The sequence below is a fragment of the Ooceraea biroi genome, chromosome 6 (assembly GCF_003672135.1).
Source record: "Ooceraea biroi isolate clonal line C1 chromosome 6, Obir_v5.4, whole genome shotgun sequence".
NCBI lineage: Eukaryota > Metazoa > Arthropoda > Insecta > Hymenoptera > Formicidae > Ooceraea > Ooceraea biroi.
The window spans coordinates 16,209,185-16,234,420 of record NC_039511.1 but is presented as its reverse complement, the minus strand read 5'-3'; the positions used below and the strand labels follow the sequence as shown (position 1 = coordinate 16,234,420).

The 25,236-nt window shown below is 43.5% G+C and overlaps 5 protein-coding genes and 3 long non-coding RNA genes across 9 annotated transcripts; 5 read left to right on the top strand and 3 right to left on the bottom strand.

The window, feature by feature from the left end:
* The first annotated feature begins 39 nt into the window (after window positions 1–39).
* Window positions 40–1,191, top strand: LOC105284550 (39S ribosomal protein L18, mitochondrial). Its single transcript, XM_011348173.3, has 3 exons — window positions 40–389; window positions 509–622; window positions 727–1,191. Exons 1-3 carry the CDS (start codon window positions 196–198, stop codon window positions 956–958), a joined length of 540 nt encoding a protein of 179 aa, XP_011346475.1. The 5' UTR covers window positions 40–195; the 3' UTR covers window positions 959–1,191.
* LOC105284555 (protein Wnt-5b) lies at window positions 1,092–17,623 on the bottom strand. 2 transcript variants are annotated; one of them, XM_011348175.3, is made up of 8 exons: window positions 14,316–17,623; window positions 7,743–7,843; window positions 4,274–4,539; window positions 3,905–4,085; window positions 3,561–3,672; window positions 3,303–3,405; window positions 3,041–3,208; window positions 1,092–2,790 (listed from the first exon to the last, which is right to left on the bottom strand). In XM_011348175.3, exons 2-8 carry the CDS (start codon window positions 7,832–7,834, stop codon window positions 2,603–2,605), a joined length of 1,110 nt encoding a protein of 369 aa, XP_011346477.1. In that variant the 5' UTR covers window positions 7,835–7,843; window positions 14,316–17,623; the 3' UTR covers window positions 1,092–2,602. The 2 variants fall into 2 exon arrangements, with proteins under 2 accessions (XP_011346477.1, XP_011346479.1); XM_011348177.3 differs by lacking the exon at window positions 14,316–17,623 and adding an exon at window positions 8,263–8,341.
* On the top strand, window positions 2,774–3,210 carry LOC105284554. Its single transcript, XR_894892.2, has 2 exons — window positions 2,774–2,934; window positions 3,069–3,210. It is a non-coding gene; the product is annotated as an uncharacterized LOC105284554 (long non-coding RNA).
* On the top strand, window positions 7,830–13,784 carry LOC109611312. The gene is made up of 2 exons (XR_003406682.1): window positions 7,830–7,986; window positions 13,221–13,784. It is a non-coding gene; the product is annotated as an uncharacterized LOC109611312 (long non-coding RNA).
* On the top strand, window positions 10,516–12,545 carry LOC113562149. The gene is made up of 2 exons (XR_003406683.1): window positions 10,516–10,597; window positions 10,713–12,545. It is a non-coding gene; the product is annotated as an uncharacterized LOC113562149 (long non-coding RNA).
* Window positions 17,624–17,729: 106 nt separating the features above from the next.
* Window positions 17,730–19,179, bottom strand: LOC105284551 (transmembrane emp24 domain-containing protein 2). The gene is made up of 3 exons (XM_011348174.3): window positions 18,940–19,179; window positions 18,312–18,658; window positions 17,730–18,192 (listed from the first exon to the last, which is right to left on the bottom strand). Exons 1-3 carry the CDS (start codon window positions 19,064–19,066, stop codon window positions 18,043–18,045), a joined length of 624 nt encoding a protein of 207 aa, XP_011346476.1. The 5' UTR covers window positions 19,067–19,179; the 3' UTR covers window positions 17,730–18,042.
* A 789-nt stretch (window positions 19,180–19,968) lies between these two features.
* On the top strand, window positions 19,969–21,640 carry LOC105284557 (protein ABHD11). Its single transcript, XM_020033347.1, has 4 exons — window positions 19,969–20,300; window positions 20,394–20,550; window positions 20,703–21,068; window positions 21,144–21,640. Exons 1-4 carry the CDS (start codon window positions 20,182–20,184, stop codon window positions 21,459–21,461), a joined length of 960 nt encoding a protein of 319 aa, XP_019888906.1. The 5' UTR covers window positions 19,969–20,181; the 3' UTR covers window positions 21,462–21,640.
* Window positions 21,501–23,458, bottom strand: LOC105284556 (protein unc-119 homolog). The gene is made up of 4 exons (XM_011348178.3): window positions 23,041–23,458; window positions 22,815–22,928; window positions 22,411–22,710; window positions 21,501–22,308 (listed from the first exon to the last, which is right to left on the bottom strand). Exons 1-4 carry the CDS (start codon window positions 23,183–23,185, stop codon window positions 22,181–22,183), a joined length of 687 nt encoding a protein of 228 aa, XP_011346480.1. The 5' UTR covers window positions 23,186–23,458; the 3' UTR covers window positions 21,501–22,180.
* Between the last annotated feature and the right edge of the window lie 1,778 nt (window positions 23,459–25,236).

The window sequence follows — 25,236 nt, the reverse complement described above, 5'->3', positions numbered from 1 at the left end:
TCAGGTTTCCTAGTTTCACAAATTTTATATATATTGCGTACTTAAAACCTAACCTATCTTCCTAATTTTGTTTTCGTATCATGTGAGATCGAGACAATCGGGAAAATCGAGAGCGGCGATAATTGCCGGCACTGAAATACGCAAAACTAACAATCGCCGTTGTTCACAATACGAAAACTACTAGTTCAAGCAACAATGTACCCGGCAAGTATACGCGCCGGCATCCCCCGCGCGTTCTGTGCACACAGAGGGATGCACAGCAACGCGGAAGTGGTTGAAGCTTGCACGGAAATCATCAATCGAAATCCGCGGAATTTAGAGCGACTAAGGATAGGGAGGAAACCGGCCGGGTACGGTCTTAACGTACCTGAACACGCGTATTGGCACAAGTAAGACGAGTTCACCATGACCATTCATTCATTAAATATCTTTCAAAATTGTAGTTACAGTATGCACGCTTTTATTAATGATATTTTGATTGTAACATTTTATTTCGTTTAATTTGTAGACTCTCCGTGGTTAGGAAGCCTCGTCACATCATCGCAGAAGTCCGCCACTTTGAATTTGGTCCGGTCGTAACAGCTTCCAGTGCAGAATGGGCATTGAGGAGGCAGTTATATCGGTAAGAAAAGGGCCTAGATAAATTATCTGCGATATCTTTTATACAGTTTGTCATATTTTTTATTCAATGGGTTGATTTATCGATGTAATACAAATATGTTTCAGAGGCAGTGACAGTTCCGCTTACATTAACATTGGACGTGTATTGGCACAGCGTTGCTTGGAGGCTGGAATATGTGAGATGAAGGTTGATCCCGCGCTAACTGGAGAGAAAAATGAATTATTGGTTGGAGAAGTGAAGAAGAGCGGAATTATTCTAAGGGAACTGCATGTATATAGATTTCCAAATCCTTGGGACAAACGTCGGCTAGAAAAACCATGGGAGATCCATGAATAGTGTGATTAAATATGTTCTTGTATGTCGATGTAAATAAGTACAAGAGATACAAGGAACGTATATTGCACAATTGATCTGTGTAATACAGTTTCAATTGTCAGTAAGAGCCAAATGTAATTAAACTTGGCAGTTAGCATCAGGTATTTTATTATTTGAAATGTCTGAACATGTTGAAATGTAGAGTTTTGTACATTACAGCATCTGGAAGTAGAAATAAATAATAATATCACTATTAAATAAGTCTATTGGACATACTGCACACGTATTATTCGGCTTACAAATTATGTATCATTATCCAAGGCAAGTAGACATTCCCATCAGATACGCAGATGGAATGTTATTACATAATCTTTATTGCGATTATAATAGAAAATTTGAATTATTTATATATATTTTTTTATGTATATATATATATGTGCATATGCAGGATGACATAAGAATAATTCTGAGAATTTAGCGCATTTAACAGGAAGTTAAACGCATGTGCATCAATTTATATGAATATATAAATTTCGTTCAAATCTTATAAACTTACACGTCAGAGAGAGATATTCCCATATCATCCCGTATATGTCAATTAAAAAAATAATTTTGGATTTTTTCGAGCTACTTGACATCTTTTTTAAGTTTACCCCTGCATTTCTAATAACGATAAATCCTTACTTAGATATACAGTTGGTACGTTTACTCGCAACATCCTTAAGTATCCGCCAGTACATTCGCGAACAACGCTGTGCACATAATGCGCATAAATATATAATATACATATATGTATTTATGCGCATTATTTGTTGAATTGCTAAATTACGATAAATTGTTCAGTCGGAATAAATAAATAAAAATGGACATTTTAAATAATTTATCTACTTTTTGTAACTACTTTAAAAATGATAAAATTAATAAAAATTTGAAAATAATTTATTCGCGTACGATACAATTCATCGTTTATTTTCTTCCCTATTAAAAAATTTTTTTAATAGGGAAGAATATTTCATTGTTTTCCGTGAAGAAAGGATACGACAAATATCCATTTCAGTGCATTTTAATGCATTATCATCAAATCCTTATCAGTCGCGTACCAAAAAGTTTTGAATTAGCTATACATTCTCATTAGTTTAGCGGGACATTTTCGCGGAAATTCAAAAGGTTGCAAACCTTTGTGAACTTTTTCCCATGTTACAAAAAAATATCGCGTTAACTTAATGATCGTAAATTGTTTGCAAAGCGCTTAATTCTACGAACACACATAAAAGTTCTTTGATTCGCTTAAGCTTTCGCATAGGCCGCAAAACATTTGCGAAAAGAAACAATCCAATACTTAGTAGATTAATAGACAGCTCAATATATTCCAATAGAATATATATAGTTCTACCTGTCTCACTCGAGAAACTTATCGCAATAATAACATTGCATAGACATCCACAGATACATTCGTATGAAATATTTCAATAAAATTCCTAAGAGAACTAATTTTCGTCTTTACTGAAAAATATGCGTTCATTTTATCATTAAAATTGACTGCGAGACAATAATGCCATTGTTGTCAGAATATGACGCATCGTTAAGTACAGTATATGTATATCGTCGATAACATAAAGATAAGTCGGGAAAAGAAGTGGAAGAAGAATAATAAATAGCGGCGCTCTATTTGCAGGTGTGGATATCGATATTTTTTGTACAAGTCTTGCATTCGACGAAGCAACACCAGTGAAATTTGCACTCGCATCTCTCTTTGATGGTCGACTTCTGCGTGTTGTATCCTCTACCGCAGCAGAGGAGATTGCAGCCGTCCATGCCGGATGAGGTTCTATTGCATAATCTTCCTTGGGTACCTAAAATGCAAAACAACTTTCTGTAATACAGTCTGTGTGTATGACGTAACGAAAAGCTGGAGATAATATTTAAAAAAAATATCAAGTCGAAATAAATCCTCAAAAAGAGCCAGCGGAAAAGACGACGTCGTGACTTTTAAAACGGTGCAACTTTCTCTTAACTTAATTTAACTTTTTTTTTTAACTTTTATTCTTCCCAAATTACGAAAAAATTCGGTGGAGGGTGTAACACTTGCGATGAGGAAATTACCTGGTGAACCTATAGTTTTATTTTGCAGGCAGTAACTCGGAGAGTCATCCAGGTAAATCAAGTCATTGGCAGTAGGCACGGTGAATCGGGGATCGCGTATCGACAAGCGGCCTCGCCGATTGACCCTGACTTCCGTTGCGCCGTCGTATTTGTCTAAGAGATAATCACCTGAAAGCACCAAGAATTGTTTTATTGAGTAACTTCCCGTTACTGTTTTCTACTTAAGAATATTATTGATCATCGATTGATTATCGAGACTTACCGATTTCGCGGAACGATACGAGCTGCTGCCAGCAAGTGATGAGACTGCAGCTTCCGGAAACGCCATGACATTTGCATGTCACCTTGGACCTTTTGATGACAGCCTACAAGGGGATGGATGGACGGTGTTAGTTTTGTAATGACGGCGTCCAGCAAATTTGCATTAAATCACGAAAAATCGATACACGCGCGCACGTAACGACGCGACATTTAAAGGGATCATTTCTCGTGCGCAGGCTAAAAAAAGAGCGAACTTTACCCTGCGGCCGGCTTCATTGTTGTGCAGATTCATCAAGCTCTTGCCCTGCTCTCGGCTGCCTCTCTTGTAACTACGTTCACGCTCCCGCACATCAACGAACGATCGCGTGAATCTGAAATATATATGACAAACGGTATCTTTATTAACTTTAACAGAAGTTTATAAAATTAATTAATAAAAAATTAATAGCATTAATAAAATTAATAGAATAAAATGGAATATGTATCTAGAAAATAACTGCATAAATTTTTCTTTTAAAAATAATATTTCAAAAAATTAAAAAACTATTATATACGCTGTTGTGGGTAAAAATAGTAATTTGTGTGATTAGTACGTGCACTTACTTGTAGCCGTACTCCAAGTTATCGCCGCATCCGCCCCAGATCCAGTCGTCATTCAGATCACTAGGTCTGTTGCTCCTGGAACAGCCGCACGATGACAGCTGACCATCTCGGCAAGAACGACTGATGGAGTAGACCACCCCGGCAGCGGTGACCGCGTGAACAAACGCGTTTTCCCTGCTCGCTGCAATAGACAGTAGCGATATATTTTAGTTTACTATTTCAAGCGTCATATATATATATATATATATCATTTTAAACCACTGATATAGTTCAGCACGTTACTGCATGCGTGAAAAGGTCCTGTAGTTCCAAGTGCAACTTTTCTATTCTGATGTTAGTTCTAAAGAAACCATGGGCGAATAAAAATACCTATTCGAAATATCGGACCGAACACGCTTTCGTCTTCGACGATAGAACAATTCCACCTGCGGTGCTTGAATTGATGCTGGCACTCCGTGACGCCGTATTTTGCCCCGTTGGCTACGCTAGGCATGTGGTCCACGGACAGCTGACAGAGTTTCCCCTGACCCTGAGATAGCCCCTTCAAACCGACGCAGATCGTCGAAGCACTCACGTCGTACGCGTGCATCGACTGCGCCGTTTTCAGCTGCTGGAACTCTCGTAGACCCAGATTGCTGTCACGCAGAAAGCAATTGTGTCAGAAAGGCTTTAGATTTCTTATTAAGAAATTAAGATTAAGGAAGAAATAATTAATAATTAAAAAGTTAAGTGAAAAAGCATTAGTTCTCTCAGAATGATTACAAACATGATGCAACCCTGGTGTTTGTTGCTTTTTAATGAGGGAAATTAGAAGATTCGAATTTTTGAGAACAAATGGAGATAAAAGTTCTCCAAGATTTCAGCTAGAGAATTTGTTGCAACCTAACGTTCTTTTTAGAGATTTTGAATAGAGTTGCGGACGCGTGTGGATCACAAAAGCATCGCAGCGTTTCGATGGTCGTCAGAACCGACGGCGCGTCGGTACCACGACGTGGTCCCTAACTCCTGGAGATTTGTTACGGTGATTATATAAATTCGGTGCAGGGCGGCCCGTCCGTAGGCGAGCCCTCGGATCTCCTCCGCGGCGGGATCCTTAATGGCACATTTGTGAGTCAACCGAGCGAGATGATGGAATGGCACCGTCAAAGACAGAAGCCCGGACGCGACCGGGGGGTGGCCAGGAAGAGGGCCTACTAATCAGAAATTTGAAACGGGGGACCGTCGCGAGCATGGTTGCAATTGCACGCATCGCGTGCAATTCCTTGCGCAACCTCTACTTTTTATTGCCGCCACAGCAAGATATCTTTTACTGAGGAAAATCCCCGAGAAATAGTCAACGACTCACATGTGTATAATTAAATTGATTCAATTATCTGCCATTTAATCTGTAGTGCATATACAGCATTTTAATAAACAATCTATCAGCATGCTGTGCGAAAAATAAAATATATTTATATTTTATATAATATAATAGATTTATGTAAAAAAGAGAGACGTCGCAAATAGCATCTTACATCTATTTTCGTTAAAATCGATTGAAATGTCAGTTGAAAAAATGTTTAAAAAATTTTGAATCATTCGTATCAAGATAATGCCTATCTCGAAAAACTAAAATTCGTCAATTATATTTTGCAGTTTCGTTTCTGAGCTTCTGTTGAAACCAAATAATCTCTTGATCGCTCATGTCCGGCCGCGATTTACGCAGTAAGCTGCGACAACCTGTACGGCGACTTCGGTGCAACCTGGACGACCTGCCCGAACGTGACTCAGGTGAATACTCGTCGAGTTTGTCGAGACGGTACGACGCTCCCGCTCGGGAGCGTATGAACAGCGTGCATTACCTAGGAATATCCAAAAATCTCCAAGGAACGATAATCTGAGATTGTTGAATCAACAAAATATTCATAATTTTACCTTATAAATGTAAAAAACAGAAATCCTTATCTGAAACATTGATGTGACGACGCGGAATGCAATTTCTGCGTCTCGCAAGGCAAGTTTTAGCTTTGCATTTTGATTTTGATCATTGATGACACAACCACGGACAATCACAAGGTGTCTCGTAGTTTTCGCACGTCCCACGAATATGTCGCCGATGTGCGCGTCGATTTGAAGCGGAAAGGAAGGAACATTCACTCCCAGGGATTTCCTTTCCTTGCCAGTAACAGAAAGCGGAGTCTCGGTATTTCCCATTCTATCGAGAAGCGAGCACCGTATAAGCGTCCCTAAGTATTACCGTGATCGAGCGAGGAGTCGTAAAAGCCTGTGCGAGCGTCTAGGGAGTGTGTAATAGACGACATTAATATTCTGGAACACGCTCCAACGGCGATATATCATCGGCTTTACACTCCCCTAAAACAATGGCGCGGACAATCGCGAACTGAAGGGGGGCCCGGGAGAAAAGAGGGAGAGGAACGATAATATTTCGACGGGGTACGGCCCACGCAACGTTCACGCGGGGCACCATCGTCGCGTCGTGGGCCGCGGCTCCGAAAAATAATGTCCCGTGTCTGCTAAGAGATTGCGGCTACATCCCAGCGGCGCGCGTTCATGTATACGGGGTGTCCTGAAGCGATCAGGCACAAACAACAAAATCAAAATCGAAATCGCAATGAAAAGAAGAACAGAGCTGAGATTGAACACATACAATCAAGATATGAAGGCAATATTGTATATTCCTCGAGAATTCCGAATGAGACGGATTAAACTTCATACGAATATTTGATAGATTTTCATCTTTAAAATATGACAATTACAGCGTGCTGTGATTTGTGCTGGATGTGTTTCTATTTCTTGCATGGTTTGATACTTGGTAGAAATATCAAGCCGAATAACAAACGCGAAAGTGTCAGAGAAGTTTCACGGCAGATTATAGCCGCATTTTGATAAAATGCATCGAGGATTTCCTTGCGAGATAGGGGACGGAGGTGATTTTGATGTGAAGGAAGTTCGGAGCGATCTGGGTGGTTCTCACAAAGGAGTGCGGGCGCCCGGGACCATTCGATGATTGGTCATGCTCACGCGGGGTAGAACACAGGGGCGAGAATGGCAATTCAGAGATTAGACACACTCCCAGTGAAACGGGGTACGAGCCGAGGGAACGAGCTCGCGGAAAGGTTTTCAGGGCACGATAAGTTTCCTCGCTCGGATTCCCACGATGTCCCGGCACAAAGGCCCATAAATTAGGAATCGCAGGAAAAATCGCTTGGTCCTTTCTTCGCGACATATCAATCTATTAACTGTGCCGAACGAACCGTGATTCGAACGAACGACGAAGTGATCGCGAATCGACTCGTAATAAAATCATGAAAATTATAATTGATATAAAAGTGATCTCGATGTAATAAGAAGATAAGACTGACCCTCAAGTATACAAGGAGCATTTTTAATTTGTGTAATTTCAATGAGATAACAGTCTGATGAAAATCAAGTTAAGTTTCTCCTTTAACAGAAGACTGATATTGTTTTCGGAATGAACGATTTATACATGCAGATTTATACATTTATCTTTTTTTACAGAAAATTTGCATCCATACAAGGCAAACTCTCGGTTGTCCTGATCAGTATTGAGATGATCAAAAGTTCGGAGCTGCAATCGAGCTTCCACTATAAGCGCGACACCCCACCGGCATTAGATCATTCTTTGATCGGCGATATGTAGGGCACCCCTTGTCCTTCGACGCGCCGGCTTATTTTAAAAGCCGCGCGAGCCTAATGAAAAAAATAGTCGTGTCCCGTCTAACTATAAATACGTGCGTGGAACCGGTTAACACCTTTAACGCGCGATCGCTTGATTGGATAAAAAAAATCGCCGCATTGCGGCGCGAAAGATACTCACATCCATGTTCCCGATACCGCGCCAGCTGCGGCAGCGACGAACAGCAGTATTCGCAGGATCACGAAGAGACCTGCATTGGTGTGCACCGTCATCTTTTTGCCCTGCAAGCACCGAAAGACAAACTTAGTTTTATTGCAAGTAGCACTGCATGTGTGCGTTCTGTACAACAGCGCGTATTAATTGCTTCATTAAGAGGACCGCCACGGTGGCGGTAAATTGAGTTGCGATGAGGACAGCGAAGAAGGTATGGTGAAATCAGGTGAAATCGATGCATCACGGCGGTAATCCACAACGGAGGAAAAATCCATTAAATAATTAGACGTCGTTGTTGAGTTTTCTCGGAAATCTTGATCCTCGAAAATCGATATATCGATATAATTTGTAACGCGAGCGAACAAAGTTCTTTTAGCAGATTAATTGCTACTCCCTTAATTATTATCCAATCAAAGCTGATTTTACGATTTAATTATTTACAAAGAAGGAAGAAGAGAAAGGAGGCGAGGATTGATTATAGCCGTGCCTGTGCCTTTGCCAGCCTCGATGATGTACACGAGGATGTCCCTCGAAGGGGGAACTTGCGCACTCTGTCTTTCGAACGGACGATGATTATTATTTCTTCTTGTCGTCTAGGTAGGCGCGTGTGCAGCTAGAGGCGCGACGACGACGGGCTAAGTGATAGACTTTGCGAATCATAACTTAAGCTCCGGTTTGTATCATCAACAGTTTGTGCAACGTGAGGTGGATCGGCGCCGCGTCAGGGGCGCTCGCAAGGTGTAATGTCGAACCGATGTACCATAATCGTCCTGGACTTGGGTGTCTCTCCGCGCCGAGGCCAGCCCATGGCGAAGCTGGCCCTCTGCTGCTGCCCACGGGGACAGTGATGTAGCTAAAACGCGCGAGCCCTTCTGCGAGGCTCATCGATGAGACACTGTCGCTTTCGTCAACGTCGAGTGCTTCAACTTGTAATTGCGTTGTAAATAACGTCAAGTAAACTCGAGCCACGTGATTACTTGAAAGTAACGGTAGTGCAGGGAGAGACGACAGAGAATTCCGTTAAACCAATTGACCAATTAGTGATCAGTGTTTGAAGTGTCTGAGATATCTCGACATTCTAATCCGAATTCGTCCAGTCCAGCACACTTCCCGTCTTTCACGTTTCCAGGATTTCTCGAATTTCTTTAAACGGCCAGAGCGAGAGGAGTGGTAGCAGCTTCTGTGTGCTGACGTGGAGTGCCGACTCTCGTTCACGACATCGGGCTACGTCCCTGCCGTGAAACTGGTATACACACGTACACACGTATACGCGTGCTTATACAGTACACCGCCGTCTATCTAGCCCACGCGATCAGCCCGGCGATATTAGCCGGCGTATAAAATGCATTTGTGATCACGGCGGGAATGTAAACGGCGTACTTCGGCGTACGCGTAGACTCGGCATAGACCAGCCACGAATTATCAGCGATAAAGTATCTCGCAGGCTCGCGCTGAACAAGACATGACCGAGCAATATGGGGTACAATAAGCGCCGCTGCGTCGAGCCAATTGCCGATTCCGCGCGGCTGCATCATACGCGACGATATCGTGTAGTGGCGCGTTATAATGAGCTCGATGTGAGTGGGAGAGAAACAGACGAAGAAAGAGAGAGAGAAAAGGAAAAGAAGGAAAGACATATCTAATATTAGGTGCACGTGCACCTAACGATGTGCACCTCGACTACTCGACTTGCATAATCCGCGTGACAGCAGCCGCTAACGTGCGCGCTAGTTGTCGAATCGTAAAATGCGATTATAACACGCCGAGGCGATTAAAATGTCCGAAGCGATGATATACTCCTTGCTGCCGACATAGTGGAGCGCGGCCAATTTCCTCGCGAAAAGTTCGAGCAAATTGAAAGGAACTAATTATCACGAGAATTCGGTCCGTGGACTGATCACATCATCAACTTCATCCTGAAACCCGAGCTTCAGTTTTCCACCTAATTCCTCTCTCTGTATTGTAATTTCTTGTTACAATGTTAAGTACAGCTTGTTTACAACATGAAAGAGATCAACATACGCACATGTATATACCGGTTTGAGGCATGAAATTAAACTCGAAGCAAAAACATTACGGATCCTGCTTTATACTTGGAGACCAATCCTATCATAATAACTTGACATTGTGGCTTCAAATTTCTTAAGCGAATTTAGCCGAGGTGAAATAATGGAATAATAAAATATCAATTCCCGACATCGAGTGCAGCATCGTACAGTCCAATCCACCCGGAGAGATTACGGCAAAGGGAAGAAGACATTCGCGCGGTTCTTTAAGGATCTCAGGAACGCGAATGCGAATTAGACCCGTCGATGCAAGTGGGTCCATTAATTGTATTCACTAGATAAGAAACGAGCGTACGGGAGAACGTTCGAGAGAGCTCGGATGGTCCCCTCCGGGGGAGGGGGTGGAATGAAGAGGGAAGGAAGCGGGAGAAACGCGGCTCTAGATTTTCACGAAGAGTGCCAAGAGACGACGACTCGAGTCCTCTTAACGAAGCTGGAAGCTAAGAACGGTGTGCACACACTCGAGATGCACGTACGCAGAAGAAAACGAGAGCCTGCCTGACGAGACCGCGAGACGAGAGAGAGAGAGAGAAAAGAGAAGGGGGAGATGCCCCGTGCATGGCAGAAAGGAGAGGATGCAGCGAGGTGCAGAGAGGAAGAAGAAGGCTGGAGGAAAGCAGAAAAGATGGGAGATCTGTACCTGGACGGCGCGGACGAGAGTATGGGATAGTCGTACAGTAAGACCGGTCGACGGATTGTCAATATGAGGTTCACATGAGGATACTAGAACAATCGCAGCGCCAAGAAGAAAGATCGGTGAGCTCCGGCAGCATGAACTGCTCGGTAGACGACCATTTCGTTTCCTGGGCAGCGCGAATATCGACAATGCGAAATTTTATATTTATCATTAATCTATCTCTAATCACCACAGATACATATTATTACTGTAATCGAGGAATTTATTCATGAAAGTATGGAGAACGTTCTTGAAATGTCTGATCGAACTCTGCGTGCAATTCAGGGCAACGAAGAACCAGATTAACTCAATCTACTATCGTTACGTTTATAAAGGTTTAATAATAAGCAGAATATTCTCGAAAGAGAAATTATAGAAAACGTTTGGATCGCGTATCGTTTTCCTTGATGCTTATCGTGAAGCGAAACAAAGAATATTTGCAGTGTGTGGCACTGCGGAACATTTGATAAAACCCGTTCGACCAAACGAGCGAAAGCGAGCAAGGTGAATGGAGAGCACTCAGAAAAAGTTGCAACGACGCCAAAGACTAATTACGTTCATCAAGAAGGAGCCATTTTCGTAAGAACGTAAAAAAGGAACACGAAAGATACACGTCAGACATTGTAATCGTTGATTGCACTCGCTGTACGCGCGTAGGTATCAGGTACTCCATTCAACCATAACTCATAACTTTTATGACGCTTTCGCGAAGGTACCTTATTAACATTCAGCCGCACTAATTTATCCCTGGAGAACTGACTTTTAATTGGGAAGTATCAGGAACGACGTCGTACCTTCACGAGACGATTATTATTACAAATGTAACAGCAAATGTAGCAGCAGCGAGCTTGAAAGTGGACGTACCGCCAACCTGAAGTTTTCATCTATCAAACTTTAATATTAAAGAGTATAATGTCATAAGTACTGCGTAATATAATGGAATTCGTCAAAAAGAAAGTGTTGGCTATTGATGAATCAAACATTCGATTTTTTGTTTTGTTTTAGAATTTAGATCATAGATCACGTAACTACAGACAATACAGCAATACTTTTACTTATTTTCCTTTTGATAGATCACACAATTTTACACACACAGGTACAATGAAACATTAACACTGATATAATAACGACAAGAAGATTTAATTAACCACCGTCAGACACAAACAATTGACTTTGGAAGCGCAGCGAAGAGATTCGGATTGTCCCCGCGAAGGAACGCAAGTTGCCAATGTTGACGCGAACGTCCTTTTTTCGTTGCAATTCAAGGGTAATCCATACAGGGTAATCGCGACTGGGCTAATCTATGGTAATGGAGTATCCGGCCTCATTGTCGATCATTGCCGTATTACCAGGGCCAGATTGCGAGCCGTCATTATCCCGCGCGTCTCTCGTGTTCCTAAACGATCTAGAAATGATGCCTCGGTGATTATAGAGCTTCGGGGCCAGTTCAATGCTCGTCATGTACGGCCCCGTACTTCGAGTATGCGAGAGAGTAATCGCCGATGATGCATCGCATAAAATATTTCACTTGACGAATATTTCCGTGCGGCGTGGCTAATGGCGCGCGATCGTAAAACGCGACAGTTTTAAAACGCACTTTTCACCTCGTTTAAAAGGCCGACGGCAGCGGAACGGCAGCGAGCACAGGTTGCAACGCGATATTATTCACTTCGATAACGACCGTCGTCACTAAACACGTACAATCCTGCCGCGCCGGTGGAATTAAGTTTCTTCTCGTTCCTCGTTGCGCGATCGTCTCGGTTTTCCGCGATCGACTGGCGAATGGATTGTCTCTTGGCGATTTTACGTGACAGGAAGTGAAAAATAAAATTTACTCCTATGCGGAGCATTTCTTCGAGAATAGGAGACGGTCTCTGTAATCTCTGTCTTCTATAATCCATACTTGGAGCCATACTTGGAGCCATACTTGGAAAACCCTTATTGTCGTTAGCGCCAGGTGCAATAAAATTTAAGATGTTTAGTCATTGTGAGTGTCTACCGCGTCAATGTCAAAAATCCGCCGAAATCCTAAAAAAGATACAATATGCTTTCACACTCGCTAAACCTTTGTCATTTTATTTCGGAAAATATAAAAATAGCTATTTATATGGCTTTTATGGATCCTTTTGCAAGTTTTGGAAGTTGGAAGCTAAAAGCTCTTTCGCAACAAAGTCGGTCAAGAAAACATTCCGTACGGCAATTTCAGGATAAATGGCCATAAGCGGAAGAGACGACCAATCGTTCTAATTTCCTTACTAACCGCACAGGTGTTGTCACTCTGCAGGAAACTTTAGCTGGGTTTGCGCAATAAGAGGTTTACCGCTTTCTACAGAAAAATTGCGAAAGTATTTTCATTTCAAACTTTACTGCCTGCTGAAAATTTTTTCGGGTGCTAACATTGTCCCATAAATATTGGAAATATTTGGCGTAAACTGGCAGAAACCAAGAGTTTAGGTTTATTTAGAACCCTTCGTGTATAGCTGACGTCATACAGTTTCCACGGTCGTCATGTTTTATGAGGTGCTATAGTCATCTCTCCGTTAAATATTCAAGAGATATATATTTCTTCTTATATAATAAAAATAAATAAAAAATGTATATATATTTATAATATATAATGTATAGTATATAATAAAAAATAAATAAAATAATTTTTACAATCTCTAAAAGAATAATCAGTAATTAATAATCAACATTTTTCAGAGAACGAGGCACATCATTGTTCACGGCGGCCGCGAAGTAGAGCAAAATCGAGGTATAACGGAATGAGTTTCCGAGATGAACTCTCTGGGGAAGTCGCGGCCAGCCGTTAAAAGAGGGCTGCCTATTAATCTGCCGAGACATCAGTAAATCATTGCCGGTTCAGCGACTATCGGGCGGAAATCCTCGGCGCGGCTCGCTTCGGCGTCTCGAGACCCAATTCTACAGACGTTTCAACGATATGCCAATTTTCAAGCTTTCGCAGACGATGCGTTCGCAAATTATCATTCCAATACGCAAAAGTAAAGCAAAAGCAAAGGAGTGAAATTAGGAAGAAAGCGACGTGGTGTACATACAGATCGTATCTTAACAGACCATCAAGATACACGATAAACGTAGAACGGAAATGAGAGGATCGAGACATTTCTCAATCTAAAAAGTCAAAGTTTAATTAAGAAACGTGGCATTAGATAAATCAGCGTTAGGAAATTTAATGGGAAATTTCAAGAAAATTCGAAATAACAATGTACGGCGCATAAAATAAAATACCTATGTGAATTTCCATAATTCGCGAGCGAGCGATCGAAAGCTTATCTCGACGGTCGCTTTTATCGCGCCGCCTTTATATTACCGCCACCTTACACCTTCATCAGCGTATATCGACCACTGCGCTAACGAGATCCTGTTACGACAGGTGACAAGTCTGCACGCGCGATTCCGTGCGCGCGGACATCCGCGAAGAGTGTCGCTCTGTCGCGGCGTCGTTTCTTCAGCGCGAGTCTCATTAGGCAGTCGCATTACGAGGAGACGGGATGACACCTGGATCGCGCTAAAATTACGGCAATTTGTGACACAAGAATCGTACAAACACGCAGCTTTCGCGAGATAGTTAATTGCTTCCCGTCAGAAACATCGTTTCTGAATCGCGAAAATAGCGCAAACTCGTAAAAGAGACCGCGATTGAAGCGGAGTGATTCGCTCCAGCGCGACCGGAAGCGACAAAGCGTGTAAAAGCGCTTGTCACGAGGTGTCAATTATCCTAAACGCCAAGATGACCCTCGGCGCAAGCTCGTCGTATTTAATCGACTAATTACTCACCGCAACCGAACGTGCCGCAGTCGTTAAGTACCGAAGATAATTGCGGGCCAACTTGACCTGGTGGGACGGTCCCGCGCGACGGCGTCCACTGCTCGCCCCCTCGCGTTAATACCGATCCCAATGAATCGTGAATCGATCGATCGCTTCCTTTTTCTTCTTTATCGAGAGTCCCAGCCGCGGGTCCTTTCCGTGAGCGATCCTGCATGCGAGAACGTTCCTCTCCCGCGTCGCGCGACACGGCACGCCTCACGTCTCATTTTGCGACCCGTGATACCAAGCAGCCTCGCATAATTAGTACACCCGATCTCTCGGACGCGCACGAGACCGGGTCGGACACCCGAGAGCCCCGTCGAGCACTCTGCGATCTCTTTCTTCGCGGCGCGCCGCGCCGGAGAACGCGCCAGAGGAGTGAGATTTCTTCGCGGGGCGAAACCTGATCGCCGGGCGAGGAGCTGCTTGCTTGCTTGCTTGCTCGCGCGCGCGCGCGTGTTCGCGATTGCGATCTTGACGGAATAATTTCCGCCGAACTCGTCGCCCGAACCGCACCCCGCGGCCGCCGCTTTGACTGTCGCAGGAGCCGCGAGCTTTTTTTCTCGCGTTAATCCGCGAGGGATACCGATCACGGGGTCCGTTGATCGTCAAGTTGATCGTCAGGCCAGACGAAGACACATGTGCTCGCTCGAGCTACGTGTGTCACGTTAATTGCGAGTTGCTTTGTGGATGTTGACGACAAACTCGTATCTCATTGTCCGGAGAGTCTGTTGGTGTTTGCAAACCTGTTCTTCAATCGAGCGTTCGAGATAAGGACAAGCCACTGCGATACATCGATCGCTAGTCCTTTGACGTGCGTTCGTTCTCATGCGTCACGTATGCGGTTCTCCGATACTTCAGAATCTATTTTTTCTTGATGCGACTTCTCGTCGGAACTTCCTTGATCTCGTCCCCTCGCCGAGATTGCGACAAGATCGTTATCGCTCTTGACTTGATTGCGCGCGAGAGAAGGTAGGGGGGCTTGTTCAGTCTTAATTCGCCAGATCTATCCGCGAAACCCGCCAAAGTTCGGTATGGCTCGTATCGGACGACGATCACGGTTTCACCACGAAGAATCCCGGAAGAAGATTGGTCCCGGCGGAATCGTAGAATAAAAAAAAAGAAACTCTCACGGCACCTTTCACCGGGGCACTTCCCAAGTCTCGTCCTGCAGCGTCCTGCCGTCGCGACTCGTGTCTCGCGGTGAAACGACGGCTCGAGCAAGGGATCACCGGGAAGGAAAGATGCACTCGACGGCTCTTCAGCAGCGAGCTTTCCTTCTTGGGGTACGCGGAAATGACCTCGTTGGAGAACGGTTGCTCCTCGTGGTGTTACCGTGGGGGACACTGCGATCGCTCCGAGACCGACCAGCGCGGCGTGTTGGTACAGAATGATCGCGGTAGGGTCCACGAGCCTGTGGTCCCTCTCTTTTCGTTCTCCCTCCTGCTCCTCTCTCTCTCTCTCTCTCTCTTTTTCTCGCTCCCTCTACTGTTCACGTACCCTTCTCGTCTCTTTCTCTCTCTCTCTCTTTCTCCCTCGTTCGTTTTCGTCTTCTCGCTCTCTCTTATCACAGGCCCGCGGCTCTTTCTTTGGAGAGGGAACCCCTCGATGGTGGCACGAAAGCCGCCGGCTGCTTCTCTCCCCTGCTGCTTTTCTGCCTTTCCGTTCGTCTCTCTCTTTCTCCTCTCTGTCTCTTTCTTTTTTGCGCTCTTTCTTCTGCCGTCTCCCTCGCGCTTCTTCCGACTCTCCTTGTCGCGCGGTGGCTGGTTCATTGGTTTCATCGGTGCGCCAGCCCGGGCCCCGTATTCTTTTCTCTAATTATACCGTTACGTGCAATCGCCCGTGTCAATTAGCAACTCCTTTCTTTCGTTCCTCCTCTACGCTTCTTTTTTTTCTTCTCCTCGTCACTCGTCGTGCCCGCAGGATCCGGCGTGGCGTGCAACCCCTTCGAATGGACCCCAACGTGAAGGTGGAGGAGGGCGCAGGGCGAAGGGGTAGAGCAGCACGCGCGCGATCGGACCCGCCAATTAATCCTTTCGTGTCCGTTGGAACAAGCTGTCCACTCAAGGAACGCGACGAAAAGTTTTCTTCGAGGATCAACTGTAATGCAAATGAGCGAGGGAAATAGTTGAAGTATTTTTAACAAATAAATTAAGAAATTTAGTACATAATACAGAAATCATTGCGACAATTGTTACGAAACACTAAATGTTGCATTCAATATGAAAATAATATTCAACTAAATAGCCGAGCGTGCAATAACAATCATAATGTTACACGCGCGCAGTCTATTAAAAATACGAATGAAATCGCTTAGCGCATTTATCTTAATCCTTCATCTTCCTTCCACAGATTCAGAAGCAGCCGCAGATCATCGTTCAAGACGAAAATTGCGTTCGACGTTAATACGTGATAAAAATTGAGCCGGGAGCATTTAAAGCGCTAAATGCATGGCGCGACTACGCTCCCTTTGTCCATAATCGGCACTTTACGTGCGACGATAAACATCCTCCATTTATAATGGCTCGCTCGTTAGAGAGAGCCGGCCACTGATGAAGAGATACGGTTTTCTCATCGGCGCACCGGTGCTTTGATTTCTCCTACCCTTTAATTATACCGTTACGTGCACACAATCGCTCTCCTTAATTAGCGGCAACCTCTTCCGAAATTGCGCTGATCCTACCGTAAGCTGTGCTCCAGTCCCGACAAATTTCCGAATTTTCTCTCGTCGATCCCAAGTCACTTTTAAGTCATGCGTGCTCATGTCAATGAAACAATTAATTTGTTACATTGCTGCAAAAGTAAGCGTCATATTTTTATAATAACAACACCTTCTTTATACTTTTCATAGAGAACTTTTATACGGAATGTGTCGCAAACGTATCGACATCTCGATATAGATTTATGGAGATGCTCATTAAGTGCATTTATCCGCGCGCGGCGATAAGGTAATCGCCGTCAATTAATCTATCCCTTTTACCGTCCCCCAATCAAAGCGACATGCGCGATCGATCACCTTAATTGCAGCGGATTCTGTTCCCTTTTCTCGACCACCGCTCAACGGGGTAACATTAATCGAAGGCTTTTACGCATGGAAACGTTGCACTGAGAAAAATGTTAAGACTAGATCGTTATCACGTTTCTCGTGCATTCCTCTTTCAAAAAAATCCCTGCCTCTTAGCTTCCTTTATATCTTATCTCATGGCAGATGTTCTTTCTATTCAGTCTTATCAATTACGTAAAACATAACGACAGGCATATTATTTTTTCTATCCATTACGTCTTATTAATTAAGTACGCGAAACATAACGAAAGGCATATTTTGCATAACTGTGGCACATTTGTGGTACTTGCTCATCGACTAAATACGACACCGGCGAGTACAGAAAGATGTATATGTATATTTTTCATTACAGATACGTATTTTTTTTTCTCTCAATAATGGTTATCATATAGAGACACAATTGCACTGATTTCCTCCATAAAATGTCTCGTTTTCTTAGAAATTGTTGCCTATTAGAAATATCTTCTCGTTTAATACTAACACTAGTGATGTACAGTTTCGATTTAACATATCGGCAAAATGTGAAGAATGTATTTACCGCATGAGAATGACTTATCATAATCGGATATAATTTAATTACATAGAAAAATGTACAATTGATTCGGAGTAAATAACATTAAATCACACCTTAAGCTACACAATTCTCCGCACCTCGAAGAAACGCTTCAAATAAAAGATTTGTCCTATCGTCACACAAACCAGAACCATCGCTTCAAAGAACGCCCACATCACAACGCGGAAATTTGTACTCTCATTGATTGCTCTGTGATTCCGATCGCGTACCTGAAATCGCAAGCTTCCGTAAATGTTTGTCGCTGGTGAATCAATAAATTCATGCAGATAAATAGCATAAAAGTAAGTATTGATGAAATCATATCGAATTTATTTGGCTGCTTATGCACCTGCATGTATTCCTGCTCGTTCTTTACACCCCATAAGCTGGTGCTCAGGTCTTTGATCATGTCGTCCAGTTTCCCATGACTGGCGTCTCCGTCTTGACCTTCCGCGCCAGCGGTTTCCTCATTTTGCTTTTTACTCTCATCGATGTCCATGTTGAACATGACGACTTTTGGCGTCATTGTGCTCTTCTGGTTACTGAAGCAGTAAGTGTAGACACCTGCAGTGTGTGCGGCAAACGTGTATTTTCCACTGCTCTCTGCTTCGCCCTGATAGATCATCCTACCGTCGGGGCCAACTATCTTTACATCTATATCTAGGAATCCACCCTCCGCTATCTCAAACGTGAGGCCTGCAAATTACACATTGCGTTATAGATAACCCTCTATGCGGTACTAGTTGATACAGCAAAATTTGAACGTGACAACATAAAGCAAGGAAGAGAAAGTGAATGCATTGGCAAAGTGCCGATTATTATTGATCAACAAGGCGAATGATTTAAAAGTCAATGCAAAACACGCTCGCTCCAACTTTGAGCAGAACGTGGCTGTCACCCTCCCTCCTTTTTTTCAACTGATCTCTGGACTTGCATCAACAAGGAGAGAGCCGAATTCGAACGCAGTAGAAACTAACCCATCTTGGTGCCAAATTCGACTTTGTCGAAGAAACATTCCTCCGCGTGCGCGTCCACGGTGATAAAGTAACAGTGCGCGCTCGCGACGAAGGTGATTAGGAACACGCACGGAACAAGCCACCTCATTTTCCCAGCCAGATTTTTCTGTGCAAACGAAAAAACGACATATGCTCGTCTCGCACTCAGCTACCTGCCACTTCACAGCGGCATACTGGCTACCACAGCGCCACGTATGCAATTTAGCACGAATCATGCGGTGAGTATAGAGGTTTGAACCTCACGAAAATTCGCGTTTCCTCGTTTTCTACCGATGCGATTTCGTCATAAAGAATTGCATGCTCATATATGTATGCACGGAGAAATTAATTAATTATGATGTTTAATGTAAAAATATCATATCGCTAAAATTCATAATCGACGCGTGAGTGGTTGAATTTTACGTGATTTTAAAATGAAACAGATTTAGCCAATAGCCAGGTTGAAATGGAGCTGTTCTACTACTACTACTACATTACTGATAATACTCATTCTATATTTGTCCAACACTTGCCAGACATCAAGGACGATTTTGCCAATAGTGGCGATGCATAATGGAACATAATTAAGGTCTCGACCTCCGGATTTTTGCACAAATCATACGCATGAAGCATGTAATCGAGTACATGTGTAACACATGTAATATTACTGAATTTTTATATAATTATGCAAATCCACCGGAATTAGTCCTTAGCAACACATTAATGTAAACATTTCGACCAAGAAAATCTCCATATAACCTCATGTTTAAGTCATTATTAAATTATATCGAAATATCGTCTACTCTTCAAGCCTGCTTGTAAAATGGAAAACACGAAGAATCGATACCGCGATGAACACTACCAAAATTTGATAATCAAAAACAAGAGCGACTATGACATAATATTGTATACGACACAACGATGTAATTTTTATATAATTAGAATATAAGACATAAAAAGGAGCATATAGTTAATTTAACGTACAATCGTAATGCGCAGGCGCAGGTTAGTGAGGCATGTGCATGTGCCCGCGGATCAACGGGCGAGTAAAAGGGATTTTATAACAGAAAATGTCTTCTATAAATTGTAGCCGAAGCGCGCGGGACGGGAGTTACTCTGGCTGACAGAAAGTCCGCAAATAGCAATCATGTGCATTGTCAGAGGCCTCTGCGGTCGTTAGATAAACGCCAAGGACTCGTAGAAACTCGTGCCGACGTCGGGCTAATGATGATAGGCTACAACTTATCGGCGGTTCTTTGCAGGCGAAACCTCGCCGGCCGACTTCGCTCCGCCAGAAACTTGCATTCCTCCTGCCGCCAATGTTTGCGTAGCAATACCTTATCGTACGTGTCCGTCGAAATGCATGACGATCCGATTTAGTGTTCTCGTTATTAACCTGTCTATCTGTATCTCTCTCTGCTTGTTTTCTTTTAAAGCGCTGTGCCAGTAAAACTCGCTTACGCTTCGTACGAGTCGGTAAACAATCATGTACAAAACGCAAAAGAACCCATTATAATAATGCACGGCCTCTTCGGCTCGAAGAACAATTGGAACTCGCTGTCGAAGGCTATCCATCAGAGGACCAACCGCAAGGTAGTTCTCTTTGATGGCCTTATAAATATAAATATAAATAAAATCGGTACCTTCCGCTAGATTCTTTGTTGAGTACATAACTAGTCTTCTAGATTGCCATTTAATTTACAAAAGTGATATAAGAACTTATAAGGGAAAAATGAAATGTGCAGGTCATCACGGTGGATGCCAGGAATCACGGTGATTCTCCACACTCATCAACTATGTCCTACAAAGACATGGCAGAGGATGTGATCCAGCTGTTGACCGATCTGGGCTTCAAGAAAGCCATTCTAGTTGGTCATAGTATGGGTGGCTCGGCCATGATGATGACAGCTTTGACTTTCCCGGATCACGTTGAGAAACTGGCAGTTGTCGACATGTCACCAGTGAGAGCCAGTCCCAACCTCTCGCAGATGGTGATGGTGTTCAAGGCGATGCGTTCGGTGATGGTGGACGGCAGTCCCACGTTATCGAAAGCGCGCAAAGTAGTGGATCATCAGCTGGCAAAGTACATCAAGTCAATCGCGTTGCGTCAGGTAACAGGTCTCCTCCTTCTCCGCTTTATACTCGTCTCGTGACTAGAGAATGACGTTTGCGTTACGTCTGCGCAGTTCCTAACAACGAATTTGGTGGAGGCGGATTCAGGGAGATACAAGTGGCGAGTCAACTTGTCCGTGCTGGAGCAGGCATTCGCCACTCAGATAGCGACGTTTCCCAACGTGGGCGCGAGGACTTACCCGGGCCCCACGTCGTTCATAGGCGGCGCCGACAGCGACTACATCCGCGTGGAGGATCACGGCGCGATCAAGAAGCTGTTCCCCTCGGCGGAGTTTCGTTACATAAGCGGGGCGAATCACTGGGTTCACGCGGACAAGCCTGCCGAATTCGTCGATCTCCTGACGAACTTTATAAACGGCTCGGCTTATTGATTCACGTGGATGTGTAAGAAGGACAATTGCGAGTTTATCCATTGTAAATATATACATGTATTTGGAGTGAGTTCCATACGATATTACAGAACAGGGTGAAAAAGATATTTAAACAATGCAGTCGTGTAAGAGTGTAAAGAAACGGCAAGTTGCAATTGCAGTAAAAGCACCATTGAGCATGAACGTTCAATTTCCATAAATTTCCTCCAGTTCATCGCGCGTTTCACAATAACGGAACGACGTGTACACAGACTATGCAGTTTAAAAAATTAGAGAGCAAAAACCACGTGGAATCGAGTGGTTCCACGCAAAAGGCCGTGTGTCAGTGCGTCAATACGCTACCGTGTGCGAATATATCACATGAGAGCAAACTTCCTCTAATAAAACGTCCTATAAAATTAAGTACAACTTTGGATCGAATAATAATTTACAAATAAGCCGTGTCTCCTTCCGCTAAGGAAAAATAGGAACTATTTGATTCTCCAAGAAATGAAGGGACCACTTGGAAAAGCATTTCCATTGCAACGATATCGCGTGTTCAAAAAATACCAACACCAAACTTCTAAGCTCGATTTCGTGTTGAGAGAGACGAAGTGGCAAGTGCTGGCCAAGTGTGCAGCTTGATCGTCATTATCGCCGGTAAAATGTGTCTTGTTTTCATATAACTGCGACATAATTCTATATATCACTTGCAATAGTACTAGTCAACAAACCGCACCCTACAATACGTCGTGCGTGTGTCCACCATTATACGCATAGTCGGCCTTATTGTGCATCACAAGCTGATTGTCGACGAAATAAAACGAGTCGGATCGCGTCTCAAACGGATTCGCGATCATTTCGGAAACTGAAAAAAATACATACGTTGTTTGCGTCAGGGATTAAATTAGGGGGGCCAATTTCTAGTATACCCTTTGCTGATTCAGCAGATACTTTTCGAGCAACTTACCCAGATCCGCAGGCAACGTTGGAAACTCGTAAATGTGCTCGCATGTATTTTTGCTGTTCGGTATGCAGAATCCAAATTGAAAATCAAACGTTTTCAGCAGCTTGTCCCGAAAAAAGTGTCGCTCTATCATGCGGAAGTTATTGATTGGCTTGGGCCCCACTAGGAATTCGATTGTCGCTCCGACGGTCTTCAGCTTGAGAAACTGCGGCGTGAATTGATATCGTACAAAGCGACCCGTGTTCGCATCCTCGGATCCAAGTTCCTCGCAATCCGGCTCCGGTTCTTGATGAGCGTCGCATTCTAGCAAGTGCAAAGAAATAATTGATTTATTCAGAACATGTGATGAATATTTAAAAGATGTAGAAATAAATTTAAAAAAGCATAATATTTAAACTGTCGCCTACCACTTGCAGGCGGCTTCGTTATCTCGAACAACACAGCGCCAGTCTCCAGATCCCTAATCTGGAACCTCGTGAAGTCTATGTCATAGACATTAGCTTCCGGAGAACAGAGATATTCTGAAACGAACGATCGTCATCCACACGTGAAAGCGTTTCGTTACACGAGGGAGAGATCTAGAAGCAGGATAGGTGTGTAACAGTGCTTAATGGAATGGAAAACAAATCGTACTATCTGTAATGGTAGGTAATCGGAGCACCATTTCTGGCGTCACCGGGACAGCATCGACGCTCCCGTCCGCGCCGTTCTCCAATTCCGTTGACGAGGTGTACGGCGCAATCGCCTCGTTCGACTTGTTTTCGCTGTCGACGCTCATGATTTATTCACAGAACCGAACGTGCCGCGAGGAGCCAAGCGAGTGAGTTTCATTCAGTTGGACGGTGGCTGGGGGAACGAAGCTGCGACGTTACGACGTGATAACAAAGATCAAAGCTCAAGAATTTTATTGCACATTCACTAAATCGTTGCCGATTCGGTCGTCACTGCGTTTCGTCACTGTACGACCTATCATTTTAGACACCCCGACGATTATTACGCCGTCGGCCGTGTATGTCTCGCGTTTGCGAGCGTTTCCAGGTGTAAACATCCCATGATGAAGGGATTTATAGAGTCACGTTCCAACTGAAAAAAAAAGAGTGTCGTTTTGTGTGCATCTCTGACAGATGGTGCTGCGCGTTTCAGTGATATAAAAATTGTCAACTAGGGAACGAAACAAGGTGTATAGGTACAAGATTTTCACATATACTTTTCTCTTTTATTACGCTTCTAAAGTCACTTCTAAAAGCTTCATTATATTCCTTTATTTTATCCCTAGTGGTGGCCGCTGCAATTTTGTGCGTACAAATTGCCAAATTTTTGTAAAAAGCATTTTATTGTGCAAATATTGTGCGACGATGGCAGCACTATCGCGAAGAAGCTAATGCTGTATGGATCATTTCATTGGCTATGGAGTACACTTAAGACGGTCTTAAATATAAGATTCGACTATGAATACTGCTCCGTGTTACGCGAAATGCTCCGCGGGCTCCCTTCCTTCCTTCCTTCCTTCCCCTCCCCCCGCGGCGGTGCTGACCCGCGGGCTCCCTTCCTTCCGCGGGGCGCTGACCCGCGGGCCACCTACCCTTCCGTAGGGCGCTCCCTGCGGGTATTCCTACCCTTCCATCCTCGGGCGCGGTTTTAGTGTCACCGACTCGGTAGCATGACCCACCCGTGGGGCATTCTGCCCGGTCTCGACAGGGATGCACGGCATTTTGGACGAGCGCAGTCCGGGGGGGTGGGGTGGCCGAACCTCCTGGGGGCAGGGGACGTAGCCCACAGGGGGACGTAGGTCGTACAAAATCACCCTTTTTAGCCGGGAGCGTGGAACCGGCGGAGAGTCCTGACGTAATGCGCCTTTTAGTTCGAGGACTCTTTGTGAGCGGTTTGGTTGGTGGGATAAATAAAAAAAACTTACTTTTAATACTAATTTTTCGTACTAATGAAAAATTTGTTTCATTTATTGAACTTTTTAATCACTTTTATATTTCATAAGCTTTCTAATATTGTTATAATATTTATAATTATATATTATATAATAAGTTTTCTCGAGTCGCTGTTAAGTTGTATTCGAAAGTCCATCTCGTCGTTGAACAATACTATTTATTGAAAATTGGTGAAAATAGAGTTGCGAACGTTTTGCCGTCGAGTCGTACTACTACCTCGATTTTAACATGAGGCCGTGGTGATATCTAGCAGTGTTTCCATGGTATACCATGAAGATGCTGTTTCATGCAGCGAAATAATCACCGCGAATGAAGGTCACGTGATCATTCGCTGTTCGCTAGCGAGTAATCGCTGTTCGCTGAAAAGTTTCAGCTTGTAGCGAATATTCGCAAGGAGCGAATATGTTTGCTCCAACTAAGAATGTTAACTTTTCAAATTGAGTTGCAGACATGCGTATGTAATTATTAAATCTCAATTCTTCTAAAACGAGTTTAGGTAGCACAGCATGAAAGAATCCATGCACTTTCCTTTCTTGAAAAATGGGTGCTATCCAATATTTCTTTTTACAATATCTTTTTTTCCACTTTTTCTCAAATGTAAAAGTGTAGCTGCAACTGCAGCAGCTTTCCTTTTCTGTACAATATAATAATAATTTGCTTGTACATATTGCAATAATCACTGTAGTTGGTGGTTATACCAAGTCCAGTTTATAACCGACTCGTCGTCCAGTACAAAGATTTCAAGATTTTCCTACAAAGTAATAATATAATCTATATTTGTTAAATATAATATTTAAAAACATTTCAAAACAACTATGTATAATATTTTCTTACTATTGTTGACTGCAACCATAGACATAGTAAGAATAGACCGAGCGTGTTCTCA

Bases quoted from the DNA above. Each gene is read 5' to 3' on its own strand.
- LOC105284550 (XM_011348173.3), top strand. From the start codon at position 196: ATGTACCCGGCAAGTATACGCGCCGGCATCCCCCGCGCGTTCTGTGCA. The intron at 390-508 runs GTAAGACGAGTT...TTTAATTTGTAG, and splicing joins GAACACGCGTATTGGCACAA to ACTCTCCGTGGTTAGGAAGC. The intron at 623-726 runs GTAAGAAAAGGG...AATATGTTTCAG, and splicing joins TTGAGGAGGCAGTTATATCG to AGGCAGTGACAGTTCCGCTT.
- LOC105284555 (XM_011348175.3), bottom strand. From the start codon at position 7,834: ATGACGGTGCACACCAATGCAGGTCTCTTCGTGATCCTGCGAATACTG. The intron at 4,086-4,273 runs GTATTTTTATTC...TGTCTATTGCAG, and splicing joins CGGTCCGATATTTCGAATAG to CGAGCAGGGAAAACGCGTTT. The intron at 3,406-3,560 runs GTAAAGTTCGCT...ATCCCCTTGTAG, and splicing joins ACAATGAAGCCGGCCGCAGG to GCTGTCATCAAAAGGTCCAA.
- LOC105284551 (XM_011348174.3), bottom strand. From the start codon at position 19,066: ATGAGGTGGCTTGTTCCGTGCGTGTTCCTAATCACCTTCGTCGCGAGC. The intron at 18,659-18,939 runs GTTAGTTTCTAC...TGTAATTTGCAG, and splicing joins CGAATTTGGCACCAAGATGG to GCCTCACGTTTGAGATAGCG. The intron at 18,193-18,311 runs GTGCATAAGCAG...TTGCGATTTCAG, and splicing joins ACGAGCAGGAATACATGCAG to GTACGCGATCGGAATCACAG.
- LOC105284557 (XM_020033347.1), top strand. From the start codon at position 20,182: ATGATGATAGGCTACAACTTATCGGCGGTTCTTTGCAGGCGAAACCTC. The intron at 20,551-20,702 runs GTAGTTCTCTTT...TGAAATGTGCAG, and splicing joins ATCAGAGGACCAACCGCAAG to GTCATCACGGTGGATGCCAG. The intron at 21,069-21,143 runs GTAACAGGTCTC...ACGTCTGCGCAG, and splicing joins AGTCAATCGCGTTGCGTCAG to TTCCTAACAACGAATTTGGT.
- LOC105284556 (XM_011348178.3), bottom strand. From the start codon at position 23,185: ATGAGCGTCGACAGCGAAAACAAGTCGAACGAGGCGATTGCGCCGTAC. The intron at 22,711-22,814 runs GTAGGCGACAGT...TGCACTTGCTAG, and splicing joins AACGAAGCCGCCTGCAAGTG to AATGCGACGCTCATCAAGAA. The intron at 22,309-22,410 runs GTAAGTTGCTCG...TATTTTTTTCAG, and splicing joins AACGTTGCCTGCGGATCTGG to TTTCCGAAATGATCGCGAAT.